General features: G+C 45.5%; 1 protein-coding gene across 1 annotated transcript in view; it reads right to left on the reverse strand.

Moving 5' to 3' along the window:
* The window catches only part of CIMIP2C (ciliary microtubule inner protein 2C), a 119342-nt gene that overhangs the window by 35211 nt on the left and 65745 nt on the right, over positions 1 to 18386 (reverse strand). Inside the window, exon 2 of the mRNA XM_085613147.1 lies at positions 16438 to 16711. Within this exon, the coding sequence (XP_085469273.1) occupies positions 16438 to 16711 (274 nt within the window). The remainder of the gene's footprint in view (positions 1 to 16437; positions 16712 to 18386) is intronic.

An 18386-nucleotide genomic window follows, 5' to 3' on the forward strand; every position in this document is an offset into this window, starting at 1 on the left:
CAGGTCTGCCACAATCAGGAATGCAGCAGAAGCGCAACTTAACCTCCGCCTCCTTTTTCGCAAATCTGTAACTCCTACCGACAGTGTGAAACACCTAGGAGTCATACCCAACCTGAGGTAACCAACCGTGGTGACATTGCCCATGGCTGGTGTTTTTTGCTGGGTATATTTTTATGTCGTAAATGCTGAGCCCCCGTCTTCTGGAGTTGGGGCTTCTGGGAGGCGACCCTGCATAGGGTCATAAAGGTGCAACTCTGTAGCTGTAGGACTGCCGGCAGAATGTATGGTCGGCAAACGTTGCAGCTGAGATGTTCTTATTTTTTTTTTTTTTTTTTTTTTAAGAGTCTGCGTTGTTGCAGCCCTCTTTGAACCCCAAAGTTGAGTGCGGCCATGTTTTGTAAAATGATGGCCGCCCATTTTTTGTATAGTGAATGTAGCAGTCTAATGTCTCAGAATTCAGACTAGAAGCAGTATTATTCTACTAAAGTTGAGTCTTGCCAGTTATTTTAGCAATCTTCCCTGAGTGGGGACTAGTTGCCCTCCGGTTAACCCCAATAATTTGTTGGACCCTTAAGAATGAGTTACAGCCTTTGACTATAAATGACACAACTATGTAGAAAATGCACCAGGAAGCTTGATGCATATCGGTGACGCAGCCGGATAGAGAAATCTCAACTATATTTTAAACTCAGCATTCACGACGTTCTAGACATTTTAAGTGGAACGCCCTCCAGATTCAAATCTTTTTTGCAAAGATTGTACTACTGAATATCAACACCGACAATATCGTGGTATAAGAATATCAAGGGCGGAACATCGAGGACAACATAGCGAATGGTAAGTGTATATAGGGAAGTAGATATTTACTATTCCTCACGACACATCTATGTTCCTTGATGATACATGTACAGCGTAGGTACATATATGTGGAGTTAGCTATAGAAAATCTAGACTTGTTCATATTTTATTTTCGATATTCTATCCTCAACATTGTGTCCCATTGATTTTGTGGTTTCAATATTCAGGGGGCACTCCGTTTTGAATACAAAACTATTTTTTTTTTTTTTACAGAGTTTTATATAGCGCGAACTTGACCCGAAGGTATTGAGTATGAGAATGCCTTACATAGCACCAGTTGCGTTACATGAGGACACATTCATTTTTGTTAGGCACGGGGAGATTAAGTGATTTGCCCATAATCACAGGATGTTCAGCATCATTGCCTAGACTCGAACCCGGGTCCCCAGACTCGAGGTCGACCACCCTAGCCGTTAGGCCAACTCCTCTCCCCAATTGCTTTCCCTATTACAAAAATGCTGCTTTGGAAGGATTTGGGACTCGTAGGTGTGTTGCATACAACCTTGTGTAGTAGGATGTGCTGGGACGAAGAAGGCATTTGAATATGCTGGCTGGAGGGCCAGGCTGGAGAGGCAAAGGGATAGTCTGACTGTTGGAGTGGAAAGCAGCACCGTCAGCAAGGCGTGAATGCAATGCCTCATTGTACGTGGTCAGCACTTACCAATGTGGATGTTTAACTTAACTGCAATTGTTGCATTTTTTTGTCTTTTTTTTTTTTTACTTTCTTTTTTTGGGTCCAGAGTTCATTGACATACGCTGTTTTGAAATTGCAACACCCTGTCACATACGTTGCACTTGCTCCTAGGAGTATCTTTGTGAATTGGGCCCATGTACATTTTAGGTCTTGCATAACATTCAGACAGCTTTTAACCGTTTGCTGACAAACAGTCTTATGTGGGCAAACATCATCACGTTTGGCTGGCATCGCGCCATGATTTATTTGCATTTTGTTTTAGCTGATGCTGCACAGCGTGAATGCAAAAACAACAGTTGATGGACAGAATGCAGAACAATGTCATACATTCACCCCAGTACAGAGATCTGGGCCTAAATCCATCGTTTTTTTGCTCACCATGCCGCTCCAGTTTGAACCCAGCCATATGCAAATCAGTCTTGACCCTGTGCCCCATGGGAACAGTCCAGCCCGAACTGCCAAGCCAGGTCCTCCCTGGACTGGAAACAAGCATCCGAGGACCGTTTTTATTTTTTTTTTTTTGTTTTTTTTTCATCCGAGGACCGGTTTCAGGGTTTCAGCCCTCATCAGCCAGGATAGCTTGATTCCAGTGGCATGGAGAGCAAGGGACTCACGTCTGAGCATACCCTTCCCACTCGGGGTGACAAATGCAAAAACAACAATTAATGGACAGAATGCAGAACAATGTCATACATTCACCCCAGTACAGAGATCTGGGCCTAAATCCATCGTTTTTTTGCTCACCATGCCATTCCAGTTTGAACCCAGCCATATGCAAATCAGTCTTGACCCTGTGCCCCATGGGAACAGTCCAGCCCGAACTGCCAAGCCAGGTCCTCCCACAGCGTAGACGAGCACTACTGGCCTTTGCAGCGGTTGTTTAGACAATGCTGTTTGTGTGGCTTGTGGTATTTCACCATGACCAGGGCTGTTTCTCCCAGGTACCATGACATGGGTGATTCGTTTTACTGCTTAGGTGTGAAATCAACGAAAAACTACCACGAACTCAATTAGTGCATCTATTTCGCTACCGAAATGTATGCGCAAGTGTGAACATATCTGCAGCTGAGCAGGGGCCTAGTTTTGATTGGTCCAGCAGTTGCACGTGCCCACTGAACCCTGGTTATTGTTGTATTTTTGCAGCGTTCGGTTGAGGGGGCATTCCTTTCCTCGCATTAGGGACCTTGACTACAGCTGCTGACCCAGTGCAGAAGGAACATGCCTCCTTTCTAACTTGAGGGGGGTGTGATGGGGGAGGGGCGCCTGTGACATGTATGCATTTTATAGTCCCATTTGAGAAGGCGGTTTGGGAAGATGTCCAGACAGGTCTGAAAGGGGTCGTATCTTACAATCTTATCCAAATGTAAGACTCCTACATTCCTGTGTGCCACGTGGCTCTTGGCGCACGTGACCTTTGCCCTGTCCCACCCCACGTGACCAGAGGCTATTGTTTCCGAGAAGGCCTAGCCCATGCAGGGCTGTCAACTTGCTGACAATCTTCTCGGCGCCCCAGTGACTGTGGCCACCTGTTAAAGGGCCACGAGGATCCCGCCTGCAGGTGTAACACACCCCAGCAACTGTAAAACCTGAAGTTAGGCGGGGGGGAGGAGTTATTTATAATGCCCAGTGCCACTCGACATGACGTTTCAGTGGTACATGTATTGCACTGATAGACTTTACAGCAGTGGTATTTGCAAAAAGGGACTAATGGGAAAACCTAATTTTGCACAAATCAGGCCGTTCAAGGGTTGCTGTAGTTTGCTACCTCTTTCAGTGTAGTCAGTCAGGAACAATTCAAAGATAATAGATGCCACAGGCAAAAATGCATTTTGGAATGTGGTGGCTCCACTCCCCCACTCAAAAAGGACCTAATTTGCAATTACCCATTCCAATACAGTGACCGGTGCTGGACGCAGCTCGTGGTGCTGTTATGTGCTGTTGATTTAACTTTCCATATGGATGCACTGGCCTTTTAGAGCAACTGTCCTGTGTAATCCTGAAACCTCAGTGCAACGTTGCACGCGTGTGATCCTTTGGCGTAGCTGCTGTCGTGTGTACGTTCTTACCCAGTTTCCTGAGGTTGGAACAACTCACTCCTGTCTCACTAAAATGGACCCAAGATTATTTCTTTTGGAAGGAATCGATGTAGTAGATTGGATAATCACAAAAAGATGTTTGGTTGTTCTTCCATACTGAACTTTATTATAAATGTTCTGATGTACAGTTTATGGCCAAGAAGGACATATTTATAGTGTTTTAACAGGCGACTGAGTACCAAAGGGGAACCCTTAACAGAAATCACTGTTACTGCTAAAGTATGATTGGTCATACGTGTGTGTAGGAATACTTGCATGGATGTATTTTGGTTGCATTATTTCATAAAGTGTGTGATCCTTCCTCGAGGGGACTCCACAGAGCTGTTGATCTGTTGCAACAGAAGCATGTCAAACATAAGCTGCTGTACTCAGAACAGAGGGCCTGGATGTGATTAGATCACAGCAGCCAGTGTAACGAGAGCTTGTAACTGATGCAGCATCATGCCATGTTTTTTAGGTCGAGCCTGGGCAGCGCCTGACCTGTCTCTCGACATGCTGTATTCAGTCTGTGGGTTTACAACCTGCCTCCAGCTTCGGATTGGCTTTCGTTAGTGTCCTTTATTTTATTTTTTGCATCTAATTAGTCAATGGCTTCTGCTCGTTCCACCTTTTTAGGTCTCGCCTGGCGTAGCAGCACGCATGTGCTGCTCGCTCGGCGAGAGCTAATGTCAACAGGAGATTTCAGAAGGGGGCTTGAAGCCTCGCCCATCATTTTCATTGGGTTGCGTCAACGTTTATGCTAAAGGCTGGCTTCCCATTAAAAATGATGCATCTTAGTTACCGCCCGTCTCCCTTTTGGACGGCCCATCCGGACTGGGTCGTCAGCTTCATGGCTGTCGTGAAGGAATTTCTTATCTAAAGGGGGCCTGTTAGATAAACAAGCCAAGAAGCAAAGGATCCAGTCCGGATGGGCCATCCCAAAAGGAAACAGGGCGGTAACAAAGAACATTCCTGCATTGCTAGCAGCAATTCCCCAAGCATTCTCTAGTGTTCTCCTTCTTGATCTGGAACAATGGTTGCCGGTTTCGGCAGTTGTACCTGATTGAAGAAAGGGTGGATGCTGTTTGATGGGCTTAATTTAGCTCTACTGGCTTTTATCAGATGCATTTTTTGTTACACATGAATTGTGTTTCATATGAAATGTACTTTCTCCACACACGGGAAGCACACGAGTCTTAAACAACTCAACATTTCTTTATACATAAATATGTTTGTTGTTACTAAAGTAGTCATTTTCTTTTCTTATGAACACCTCAGTGCTGCGCAGAAGTCTTCATGCATGTGAATTTTCTCACATGCAAGCCTGTGGTTTTTCAAGTACAAAAGGGGGGGGGGGTCTCCTTGCCAGAGGCACACTGTTTCACACAAATGCAGTGTAAAACAGTACCCGAGGACGTCACTGTTTACTGAAGGCTAGTGACGCTTTCCTAGCATGCGAGCCGTGTCTATTTTAGACAAGACGAGCTTATCCTACAGAAAGGCGCACTTCACACATCAGAAAGCCTCCCCTACACACGAGAAATGCCTGTTGTAAATAAAAAGTGCTTTTACTAAACATAATATAGTCTGTGTCAGACAAGCTGGACTATCGGTGCACACGACACATGTTTGTTCTGCACAGAAATAATTTATGCTGTGTGGCCAGAAACACAAGCACTAGGTCAGACCTTGACTTGTGTCTAACACCAAAGATATCCCTCGCTCAGATGACGAACGCCTCCCCTCTACTCCTCGCTCACCCCCTTCACAAGGACGAGCCGACACGCACTCTCCTTGCACGGACGGGGGAGGATCCAGTGGAGGGAGGCGAGGCCTTTCACTAGGTGAGGGCAGTGACAGGTTAATCCCAGTCCCCCACAGACTGGTCAGAGGGGGGTGCACGCGGTGTGCCACTCTGGACCTCAGACTCAGGCAGGAGATGCCTGCATCCCAGCACCAACGAGGTAGCAGGCACTGACTGCCCTGTACAGGACTCCCTGCACATAACGTGAAACAGACAGTTTTACACAAGAGCTCTTGTGCTGCACAGAACAGGTATATTTTACACAAGTGAACCTAAACACAATTACACATTAGCGAGCTGCTTTCCTTTACACGGGAAATACTTGTGCGGCACAAGCGGTGCTTTCAATACAGGCAAGCACATCTATTTTACACAATATTAACTTTCTTGCACGTTCTTACACGTAAGGCTGGCTGAGTTGCACACCATGTGCTTGTGCTACAAAAAAACACGTCTGCGTTTCACAAGATGTACTGTCCTTCAACTGCAGTTTCTGTCAAGTTTTAAGGTAGTCTCAGCACAGCTGGGTAGGAAGTTGAGGCGCGTGGTCGTGACAATTTCAGAGCACTTCGAAAGGAAGGAAGATCGGGGTCGGTGACTGCAGACGACAGCAGTATGGTATCTCCCAGCACCTGCGCCAACTGAATTCTCTCCTTCTTTCCCTTCCTGCTTGTGTTGTTCGACTTGCAGTATGAAGGTAAGAATGCTGAGGGAGCAATGTGTACCGCAGGACACTGTGAAATGCACATATTTAGTTCTACAGAGAAGAAAAAATCAACACTACCTCAGTATTTAAGCGAGTAAGACACAAGACCATGACAGCTTCAGGGCATGAGTAAAAAAGATGCTCTAATCCAAGGAAATCAGGCCAACTGGTTATAACAAGCATTGGCATAGCCAATAGTTCTCGCTTTTGGGACCTTATAAGTGTTTAACTATGCAACAGTTGCATAACTAAATACTTATAAGGTCCCAAAAGCGAGACCTATTGGCTATGCCAATGCTTGTTTTTTGGTAGGCACGAAGAGCCACCCTCCCCGTGTAATGCCAGCTGCTGCAACAGGGGGAGGGACGGACTCTGAGGAGAGAGAGCAGAGGAGGAAAGAGCAACAGAGAACCAGTCTGCCAAGTAGGTGCGAACGTTAAAGTGAAAGTAATCATTTCGCGGGTGCTTTGAAGTTCGCAGTGGCCGCGCGGCTCACTGAGAACAACAAAGCACCCGCGAAATGTACACGCAGGCTGCCAAATGGTGCGCGCGCCCGGCGCACATGCACTGTAGTTGGGGGCCTGAAAAGCACTCGTTTGCACTTCCAAATCCCCGTTTTCTATAGCTCTCGCCAGAGCAGCGCTAAAGCGCTGGCTCAGGCGAGACCTAAAAACGGCTGCTGAAGTACGGTCTTTTTCTGGGACTATTTAGAAAACAATTAGCAGCTACAGAAGGGTAGCTATAAGCTACTTCCGGTCTTAATAAACTGTACACCAAAAAAAGAAGCGTCTCTCGTCAACTCTGACGCAGTTCGCTCGGACCAGAGTTGACGAGAGACGCTTCTGTTTTTTGGTGTACTGTTTATTAAGACCGGCAATAGCTTACAGCTACCCTTCTGGGCCCACATTAAATCCAAGAGGACCCAGATTCATCAACTATTTGTCACGCAGTATACAAATCTGACCTATACCTAGGGTCCTTATCATCTATGATCTAATAGCGCTGCATGGATGCTCTTATTATGTCACATAATTATGATGACGTAAATTTTACTGACCTATAAATGTTCACGTAAAGATAAACTAATTGTTTTCTAAAAAATCCCAGAAAAAGACCGTACTTCATCAACAGTTTTTATAACCAGTTGGCCTGATTTCCTTGGATTAGAGAATCTTTTTTTACTCATGCCCTGAAGAAGTCCATTTGTATGGACGAAACGCGTCGTCTGCTCAAAACCTGTGTTTATGCTATTTGAATAAAAAGAAGAATTTGGAAGAACAAACTGTGGACACGGATTGAAAATGTTTCCATGTTCGTGTGGTGCCCCTTTGCTTTTTAGGTCTCGGCTCGAAGGCTGCGCTTGCGCAGTCTCGCTCCGAGATTTAATGACTTGGAGAAGAGGGGCTTGAACCTGCCCCTCTTCTCTCCTCTTCTCCATTGGCTGGCCTCTTGAATGCTGGCCAGCCATTGGAGAAGAGCTTCGTCACTCCGAACAGGCCCCGTCCTTTTCGGATTCGGGGGCGTGTTTTTTTCAACTTTTCTGAATATCTCCTCCAGCCAATGGCAAGAGGAGAACACGCCCTCGAATCCGAAATTGCCGCTGCCTTTTTCCGAGGCATTTCTGAAACGCCTCGGAGAAAGGCAGTGGTGTGCTTGTTTCTATTACCTTGCTGTATTGGTTATATTACTTCTGTTCCTTTCTCAAGATGGTGCCCATACTCCGTCTTTGGTTCAGTCTCTCTGTACTGTTCAGTTTCATTTGACTTTGTTCGCGCGTTACGTGATTTAGCCATTATTTATAGCTGGTCTTGTTGTCTTCCGTTTTCTCACACGCACAACTTTACCGAGACCGATTTCAACCTGCAGTGATTTCGGCTACTCTCCAGGACAGATTTGGTAAGCAGGACGCATTCCTTCCGAACATTTCTAAGATTTTGAACTCTACATACATGCGTTTTTTTCCAGCGCGTTATTTACCTGCGCGTTGTTTCACCACAGGTTTCCGTGTTTCTACCAAGCACCAGTGTTCGAGCTATTACACACATTCGCTCGAGGTCAATTACAACGTCGTTCAAATTATGTCTAACTTAATTGGCTGACCATCACTCCCAGGTATTTATCTGTTACACAGGGTTCCTTTCTCTTCAGTTTTCTCACAATTGAATTACGTCTAAAATTCCTTTTTGCATTGACAGCTTTGTCGAAGCCGCCACACACACCGCATTTCAACAGTTGGTTTTCGAGGTTGCTATTTACTGTGAGTTCACCACACACCTAGTGCGGTTTTGCTTAGTTTTTTTCTTCGCATTAGCCACAATATAAAGATGGATTTCTTTCCTGTTTCTAGAACCACAGTCGGTAGAAAGGTCTTATTTCGCCTTTGAATAATCTTCAATCAGCAGCAATACTTAAGATCTTAGGGTTACAAGTAAATGCTGTCACATCAGCACTAAGCAGACTTTCACTATTAGGACGCTTTACATCTTTGGTTTGGTTTTGGGTCACGTGTACTCATTCACTCGCTCACTGTGTTGACTAAACACAAAGGGTACGACCGTTTCGTTACTTATAATTAAAACTTTTCTAAAGCAGTGTTTTTAGGTGCAAATGTAACTTCACCGGTCCTAAAGCAAGACCACTGAAGTACACAGGACATGCGGCTCTAAGAAAGAAGGGCCTGACAAGCAAAATGTAAACATTTTAGGAACAAGGAGGGGTGGGCCCTTAGGAGTCAGGATGGGTGGCAACCTGATCTGGCCTTGCTACCCCACCGCCCCGAGGCCAGCTTGGCCCGCACCTCTTCTCGTTTGAGACCTCCTTCCCAGAAGTACAGCGCGTCTTCACAACAACAAAGTTCACGGGGAGTACTCCAGCCAAGCACGTGAAAAGGCCCAGCGCACTCCAGCTAGCCACACATGCTCCGCTGCACTGCTGACCGTTAAATGCAGTGTTCTGGTCACCGATGGACTACCCGGGCTACCATAATTCACCCACGCGGTAATCCTGTCTCCCGGTGCAGCGCACCACACTGTGCAATATCACCCCCCCACCACCAGCAGGCAGTCCCTGGATCGAACGTCCACCCATGCACTAGTGAGAATGCCAGTTTGCTTGTGAAACATGAAATGGAGCTATTATTTTTTGCCACTGTCCATACCATGTAAACTTTTTTGCACCAGCTTAAAACACCACGATGGCAGTTACCAACTCCATCCAAGCATACAAAGTAGTGATTTTCTGAAACCTATCATGCAGTGGTCCAGTAAACACGACTCTTGTGAACTGGACCTGTTTCATCAAGAAGAAAAACCACAGATGACTGCGTCATCAAGGACATAGCCTTCCAGTCCATTTATTCCTTCTACAAAGGATTGTGATGAACTGCAACTGCCAGAATACCCTTGCCAATTGAAAGCCATCGACTAGACTTTAATGTCCTGGTGACATGCTAACCCGCAGATCACTAGGGTTAACATGTCAACAGGGCGTGGCTGTTTAACATTTACCCAGCCGGACAGTGAGCTAACTGGAGTTTTTAATGTCACAACATTGTTTTATTTTCCTACTTCTTATGGTCACAAGTTTTTACTAAGTTGTTCCATTAAATGGTGATACGTAACAGTGAAAGAACACGCAGCGCCTTTCATGGTCTTTCTTGCTCTATATGAGTGGCTCTGTGTATGTGGGTTGCTTTGTGTGTGTGGCGCTGTGTGTGGCTGCAAATGCAATAGGTCTCGCATTTGAGAGTGATTAAGCTATTGACATTGTAAATATGTTTTAAAAACAAAAACAAACAAAAATAATGTCATGAGCATGGCATGTCTAACTTTACCAATGCCGAGACCATTGCATTGTAAATGCTTGTTGTTTTTACTGTGATAATCCTGTATTGGATTGCATTGTGGCAGTGGGTGCGTTGTCAGTGTGCACACAGATCAATAGACACTTCTAATTGATGAACACATCAGGCTAGGGATAGGGTGTCAGGTGCTGTGCCTTGTAGGGTTCCACTGTCTATCCTTCTTTCCTCTTTCAAGACCGTGACTTGTGTCCGAGGAGATTGACCACCTCTCTCTCTGTGTTCCCACCAGCCCGTCCAAATGCATTAATAAACAAGCATTTGCAATGCAATAGGTCTCGCATTGACGCGAGTTTAAGCTATTAGCATTGTAAATGAGAATGCGTTTTATTTATGTTTCGAAAACAACAGCATAAATAAAAAGCATTGTCATTTGCAATGCCAATAGCTCAAACTCGGGTAAATGCGAGACCTATTGCATTGCAAATGCTTGTTCTGATTTGAGTCCAGACACCACCATCGTTTCTAATCTGTCCTTGGTGCACCTTTTGGTTTTTTTCAAATGTCTTTCCGTGGGTGAACTAAAAAAAAGACAGATTTCACCATGGTAGCCATCCAGCAAACATTTTCACTTTGTTCAAGTACCATGTTGCACAGTACATACACCATGTGTGTTGATGTCATGCGTCCTATGCAGTGGTCAAAGTGGGGAAAAAAAAGTAGGGGAACTGTGGGCGGAGACTCAGGGGGCGGGAATAACCCAAGGATTGGATTAGTGGGCGGAGTCGGAGGTGTGGCTAGAAATAGCAAAACATACCAATTTTTGAACGTTTGGCATTTCACTGACCAGTTACAGCTTATAACGTTATTTAATTCAAAGAATCAATAAAAATGTTTATTTGAGGTTTAATATATAAGTTGTTTATATTTAATTCATTTACAATGTGGGACATGTTTCCAATCACAGAATATTCCAAATACGCTTATAAGTGGAATCATAAGCCATTTGTCTCCGAGCCATGCAGTTTCTTTCATCTGCACTTCTCCTCCCTTTTTCTAATCATTTCTGAACATAAAATTCAGGTTTAAATTCTATGACAGGTGGCCCCACGATATTTATGAACATTGTAGAAGACAGACGATTGATTGATATTCTGTTCCGCAGTGGTGTGAGCACATCACTCATTACACTAAAGCCCCGTTCACATTCAGCAGTTGAGGTACAAAAGGTCTTTATAATGTGCATTAATGGTTTCAGGCTTTCAGAGATGCAATTTTTATTTTGTTTGTACTCTCTGAAACCAAGGATGTACTGCCTGGTATCAAATACATGCAACCTGCTACAAAGGTTTTGTAATTCTCCCTCACCGTATAAGATGTCTACTGGATCTGGCCAATAAACTGGTTGTAGGAGTTTCATTCTATGTACTAACTCTTTGTATTCTATTTCATCATTGTTTGTGGTTGTGCATCTAGAAACATTTGATGCATTAGACATTGTCATCCTTTTTCGCAGGTTATTTGCTAAGCTCCTAAAGAACTGTGCCCTATTGATGCTAACACAGCCTTTGTTCTGTTGCAGTCCTACACCAGCAAACTGCATCCGCTCAGCAGCATCTAATGCAGTTGTAGCAAACAAAGGGCCCGGGTGAATCAGCCATTGATTCAAACACTAAAATCTGCATCTGTATTGAACGATCGGCCTCATATATGGTCATATCACGCCGCTGCAGCCTTCTGGATAGGTCACCCAATTCTGTGAGAGCATCATATAAAATGCCCATATTTTCAACAAACACCAGGGAGGTTAATAAACGGTTTAAACCAGCATATTTCCTCTGCTCAATGTCACTCCTCGTTGAGTCTTCGGAAGATTCCATAAAATGTTTAATAAGTCCCTTGTAGTTATTCCAAACAGCTCTCACAGATCTTTCACTTGAGGACACCCAACGTACATCTAGCACCTTTCCAATTGCCAGAAGTCTTACTTCTACCTCCAGAGCACATTCCCCAAGCTCTCTCTGATTTTTCGGAGAGGCATGGTAGGTGGTATATAGTTTATCAAAAAAAAATTTGAGCTGATTAATGCCTGCGACTTCTTTACAAACATCACCCACAGCAAGCTCCAGCTTGTGGTTAGCACAGTGCCATACACTCAACTGTGGATATTTCAGTTTCAGAAGAGTTGCCACACCGGATTTCCTACCTATCATATTGGAAGCACCATCTGTTACAAGCTGAACCAAATGACTTTTTAAATACCCATCAGTAAAACCGTGTCTCTCTAAGCATGCAAGTAAGGTATCTAAGATTAGATCTGCTGCTGTGCTTGGCAACTCAACAAGGTCTAAGAAAAAGGTCAGTGGCTCATTGTGTTTATCAATACATGCTCTTACACAGATAATTAGTGTGGTCAATTTACTATTTGTGAGCTTAGGGACATATTTATGGGAATAGTGGCACAGGGCAGCACAGCAAGTTACTTTGCTGCGCTGCCCTGCGTCACAGGGAAAGGGAGGGAATATGCCGTATTTATCCAATATGGTGCATTCCGGTCTTTTCCCCCTGCACTGGCGCCATTTCGACAGCCTAGCTTCAACGCAGGCACACTTGCCCCATGGTGCAAGGGTGCCTCCTTTGCATGCAGGATTGTTTTTGTGCAGGAAGGGGCACCTTCCTGTACAAAAACAATCTTGAGAGGCTTTTTCATCTTTCTATGTGGGCTGCAGGATAAAGCACAGTTTGAAAGAGGAAAAAGCAAGGAGAAATAAAGATATTTCTCCTAGTTATGCCTCCTCTGGGGCAGCGCAAGATTTTGCCGCATTCCCAGGATTACAAGTCCTTGTGAATCTATGAATGCGTCAAAAACCGTGGGGGTTGTGTGGGAGACTTTTTATTATTGCAGGAAAATACTGCGTGACAAAGCCACTGCTGCTCTAGGGTGTGCTGCTTTGTAGACCTGCCCGCAAGACTGGTGGTGAACTTCGGTATGAATTGTGGTGGACAGGGTTTCAAGTTTACCCAACTGGCCACCGGTAGGGTTCACCTGCTGGTGCTAAGAGACCAGGGCTTCTAAGGTCTAGTGGGGCCTTCTAAAGTCTATCATGGGTGCTCCCTCAGGAGTGGTCTGATGGACAAGGCATGAAGGCGGAACCAGGTTCCCCAGTTCCAAATTTGGTAGCTCTGGCCATAATGCCACATCCTATCCCCACCGAACACCCTTCTGCCCCACTGAGTGAAACTCGCACTGTCTTCACCTACAACCCAATTCTGCCCCATTATAAGCACCTGGATGTGACTCATTTCAAATTATGCAGTGCCTGAAAAAAAGTAACAACATTCTGGGAAAAGCAAATACTCATAGGGAATGCAGGATTATGTAAAGCATGCAAAATATAAGCAGGAACGACATGTTACCTTAACGCTTTTACTCTCGTTCAGAAATCAATGAGTATTTTTTGTCTCAAACATTGAGGACATGAATATAGGGCTCCTCCTGAACACATGTGTTAAGCAGGGCTCAGAGACAAAGGAACTCTTCAAGAGAATCTGATCTGACTCACGGAAACCCACAAGGGCTCCTTCTTATCCACAAATTGTGCACTCTTGATTGTCAGCGCCAGGATGCCTGTTAGGTGAGAGTGCGCTTTACAAGTGAGATAAATAAATAAATAATTCTTATTCATGTCAGCCAGCTAGCTGCTCAAACATAGTATAGCACATATGTATTCAAGTGTCCTGCAAAGAAGAATGAGTGCGAGTAAGTAAATGTGGGTGTGAATGATTGAGTGCCTGAATGTAACTGAGCATGAGTGAAAGAGTGTATGTTGATGAAAGTGAGAGAAAGTGAGTGAGAAGGAGTCACGTAGAGTAAGTGAAACTGTAAGTTAGAATGAGGTAATCAGAGTAGGAAAAAGTGGTGAGACTGAGTGAGTGAGAATGTGATACCGAATGTTGAAGAGTGAGTGCAAGTGAGCAATTTTGAGTAAAAGGGAAAGTGAATGAGAATGAATAATGGGGGTAGTGAGACTGAGTGAGATAACGTGAGCAAGCAGGACAAAACACAGGCCTTGGCAAAGTGGAGGTAAATATTTACTTATGGGAGGAACATATTGTGCATCTTGAAAAAAAATGTGGTCAACTCCTGGGGATGTTGTCTTGGCACAGTAATGGCTTTTGAGAGAATTTGTGTAAAAATGGGGTGTTGAAAATAAAATGCAGTATTTGACCCTATAGTTTTTTTTTCAAAATTATCTTGGGAGTAGGAACACCCTCCGGGCCCTCCTTTATCTCTTCTTAGTCTTACAAGGCCCAGTAAATCGCACTCTTTTCCAAATCTCTTTCTAAATATTATCACTCTCAAAAACTGTTTTTTCTATGTAATTTTCCTTTGATGGGAAGAGGAGGTTTCTGAGGTGGTAGTATCCGGCAAGTGACACTACTTGGGCTCCCTCTGTTCGAGCCTTCATGGAGGATCCCTCTTCATTGCTACCTCCACCTGACCCCAGACTCTGCAACGCACTCCCTTACAGGCTTGATTATCCACTGCTCCTCTCCAGTGCACCTTATCTCACAGCTGACCTTGGGCCCCAGCCCCATATCAGGCACCATCGGGCTCCACTTTCATTTTTCGCGGTAAAAACATTAGTAAAATCACCTTCAAACTTAAAACATTGAATATAGCAGTAAATATAATTAGCACACACTTTAAAGTATGTACCACAGTAGCCCTTATGACCCGACTGCTAATTAAATAAACCAAAACAGAAAGGCCATGACAAGGCCGGCTTTAGCGCTGATGCGAAAGTCTTTTTTGGCGCCACACCAATAATCACTGCCATACACCACAAGTGCTCCTCATCTCCCCATAGCCCCTCCCCCTCATGACCTCCTCCTCGGATTCCCTCACTGCCACCCTCCACCAGTGCCCCTCATTTCGCTGTAGCCCCTCCCCCTCATGACCTTCTCCTCAGAATCCCTCACTACCATCCTCCAGCAGTGCCCCTCATCTCTCCCTAGCTCCCCCCTCCCCCCCATGACCTCTTCCTCGGATTCCCTCACTGCCACCCTCCAACAGTGCCCCTCATCGCTCCATAGCCACTCCCACTACCTCTTCCTCGGATTCCCTCACTGCCACCCTCCAACAGTGCCCCTCATCTTTATGTAGCCCCTCTCTCATATGCATTTCATTTGTTGTGTAGCGCTACTCATATCAGTGTAGTGTGTGTCAGTACTTTACACCACGCACACATTATACAGAGACAACGAATCATACAAGTATGTAAATCAGCCTACAGGGAATGTCACATAAGCCAATGAGGATTACAAGGTGTATGAATCACACGTCATCCATACTGGTGGGCAGTTATTTTAAGAGGGTTTGGTCTGGAGAAGCAAAAACTCAAGATTTAAAGAGTACTCCAGTGGTTAGGGGTTGGCTTTACTGATAAAAATGTATATCTGCCCAAAGATACTCATTTTAGCAACATTAGAATAATGAAAGACTGGGGAAGTTCTAACTATATCACAAAACAAAAAACGCGATGTTCTAACTATATCATTCATGTTTGTTTGCAGCTCTTTGATGACAGTTCATTGGTCACTGTCCTATGTTAGGATTGTAACTTCTGAACTGCAAGTAACACAAGGATCTCTGTCACAATGACAGTAACCCACTGAGCTTCCACATAAAATACAGTTCATCTGCACTTAACTACTAACAGAGAAATGATTGCTCTCCAGCAGGATCATTAATCCCCAGCGTTATCTGGGCATCTTTTATTGTTCTATTGTTGTCCTGCATCGGCCATGATAACGATAAAAACGGATTAAATGAAGCACACACGAAGTACATGTCCTGCTGCGCCTGTGCAGATTTAAAAAGAAAAACAAAAAGTGACACATTCTCCTACCTACTCCATTAGTCAAACTTAGTGTCGCAGCCTGAAGTGATAAGCAGCTGCAGGGGTTGGGAAAGGTGAATTAAAATAAACAAACTTCTTTTCTCCTGCACTGCCTAGAAAAAGAATATCCACGCAGCAGGACAGTCGGCAAAGGTTACCGCGGCCAAAGAAAGGATGTGCCGCCTTTCGCCATGCCCCTGGTGGAGATGAAGGGGTGAAAAAATAAACAAAGCCTCGTTAACATGTAAATGGTCTTTAAAAGACCTGTGAAGTACTCGGATAAGGCTGCGATAATCTCAAAAACTGTCTGTGTGCGCGCCCGGGCGCCCACACACGAGGGGGGGGGGGGGGCTTTGAAACACTTTGAGCCCCATGGCGTTTCGCGCCTGCCTTCAAGCCCTTACTAGAACCGGGAATTAGGGCAGTCCCGGGACGCTTTTTTTAAATCAAGAAGTAGGGGAACGGACTAGCATAATTTTTAAAAGTAGGGGCACGCCGTGCCCTTCCGTTCCCCCCCACTTCTAACACTGGTCCTATGGGCCAGTAATACCGGGAGAAACACAACATTCTGCTAAGAAACTGAAAGAAAATGCCTCACCTTATTGAATTCGTTCAACTCCTCCGTGCGGTTGTAATCCACACTGAACCTGGTGACAGTCGGGGCGTGACGCCATCTGTCCCAAGATCGTGACCTGCTCCCCAAAACAAGCGCTGGGTCGTTGGAGTACACGGTGGGGAACTGCCCCCCAGTGGAGAAGGGGCTCTGGCTGTTGCTCAAAGCGCTGGACCGGAAGTCTTGGAAGTACTTTGCTGTGGTGTTGCCGTAGGTGTCACCAAACGAATACACTTTGGTTGGGACATGCCCTTGATATCTAGAAAAACACAAACATATATAATCTGTGCCACCCTTAACAAAGGGGCGCCTATTGCTGGGTTTTTACCCCAAATGAATACGTCTCGTTATTTAAAAAAAATAATACAATATTTAGAAACACAAACAAATAAGATTAAAGCCTATTTTTTTCCATTGAGAAAATAAGAAGCAGACATTACAAACACATTTTTAATACAAACAATAATAAACGAGAGACAGGGACAACCACCAGCAACTTCCCCCAAGAAACAGCCAATCACTTTCAAGTTCATAGTCGTAGCTCAAGAATGCCTCGAAATGTCCTCCCCTAATCAGAAAACTTTACAACTCTTTGCCGCTCCAGAGTACTTATCCCATCAGGATATCCACTCGATTACCCCAGGCAGCTGCAGTCTCCTGGTGTGATCCTCTGCGTATGTAAAACATGTCCCCTTCCTCGTTGTCAGAGTCATCTTAGCCAACCAGATTTCTGGTGAAGATCATTCGGATGGACACTACCTTTGTGTTATTAGTGTATGTACAATTAAGGAACAACAAATCTAATTAGCCTTCGAGCTAAGGTGACAGTCCCCTTCCCAAAAGGGCCCAATCAACATATTTTTCTCAAATTAAGTGATGGCAAAATCACATTATATGCAGCCCGTGTTAAAAGAGCTGGTAATTTTATCCACACAATAGTTATATAGATTTAAAACAACTGGGGACTAGGGTGAAAGTTAATGGCAGTTTGACAAGGAGTCTTGTGTCTTGGACATCAATGAGGGCATTTATCAAGTCATTTAGTGTTATTATTTTGAATGTTGACACAACAGAGTTTATAGCTCCCAGGTGCAGAGGCGCACAGTCAGCAGTGCCACCGTCCAGATGCCTCAGAGCATCAGCGGTGGAGGCTTGTAAGTGGTTGAGGACGAGAGGCGCCAGGTCCAGGTGGCCTCCGAGCATCGGGGTGGAGACTTGGGGTGGTAAGAGGTTGAGGAAGAGAGACGCACAGTCAGCAGTGCCACCATCCAGGTCCAGGTGGCCTCAGAGCATCGTGGTGGAGGCTTGGGGTGTTAAGAGGTTGAGGACGAGAGGCGCGCAGTCAGCGGTGCCACCGTCCAGGTCCAGGTGGCCCTCAAAACGTCAGGTTTGGAGGCTTGGGGTGGTAAGAGGGTGAGGAGAAGCGCACAGTCAGCAGTGCCACAGTCCTGGTCCAGGTCACCTCAGAGCATCAGAGGTGGTGGCATGGAGTCATAGGAGGTTGAGGAGGAGAGGTGAACAGCCAGCAGTGCCACAGTCCTGGTCCAGGGGGCCTCAGAGCATCAGGGGTGGAGGGGTGGTAGGAGGTTGAGGAAGAGAGGCGCACAGTCAGCACTGCCGACATCCAGGTCCAGTTGGCCTCAGAGCATCAGGAGTGGAGGTTTGGGGTGGTAAGGGGTTGAGGAGGAGAGGCGCACAATCAGCAGTGCCACCGTCCAGGGCCAGGTGACCTCAGTGCATCAGGGGTGGAGGCTTGGGGTGTAAGAGGTTGAGGAGGAGAGGCGCAGAGTTAGCAGTGCCACCGTCCAGGTGGCTTCAGAGCATCAGAGGTGGAGGCTTGGGGTGGTAAGAGGGTGAGGAGGAGAGGCGCACAGTCAGCAGTGCCACCGTCCAGGTGGCCTCAAAACGTCAGGTTTGGAGGCTTGGGGTGGTAA

The sequence above is a fragment of the Triturus cristatus genome, chromosome 6 (assembly GCF_964204655.1).
Source record: "Triturus cristatus chromosome 6, aTriCri1.1, whole genome shotgun sequence".
Taxonomy (NCBI): domain Eukaryota; kingdom Metazoa; phylum Chordata; class Amphibia; order Caudata; family Salamandridae; genus Triturus; species Triturus cristatus.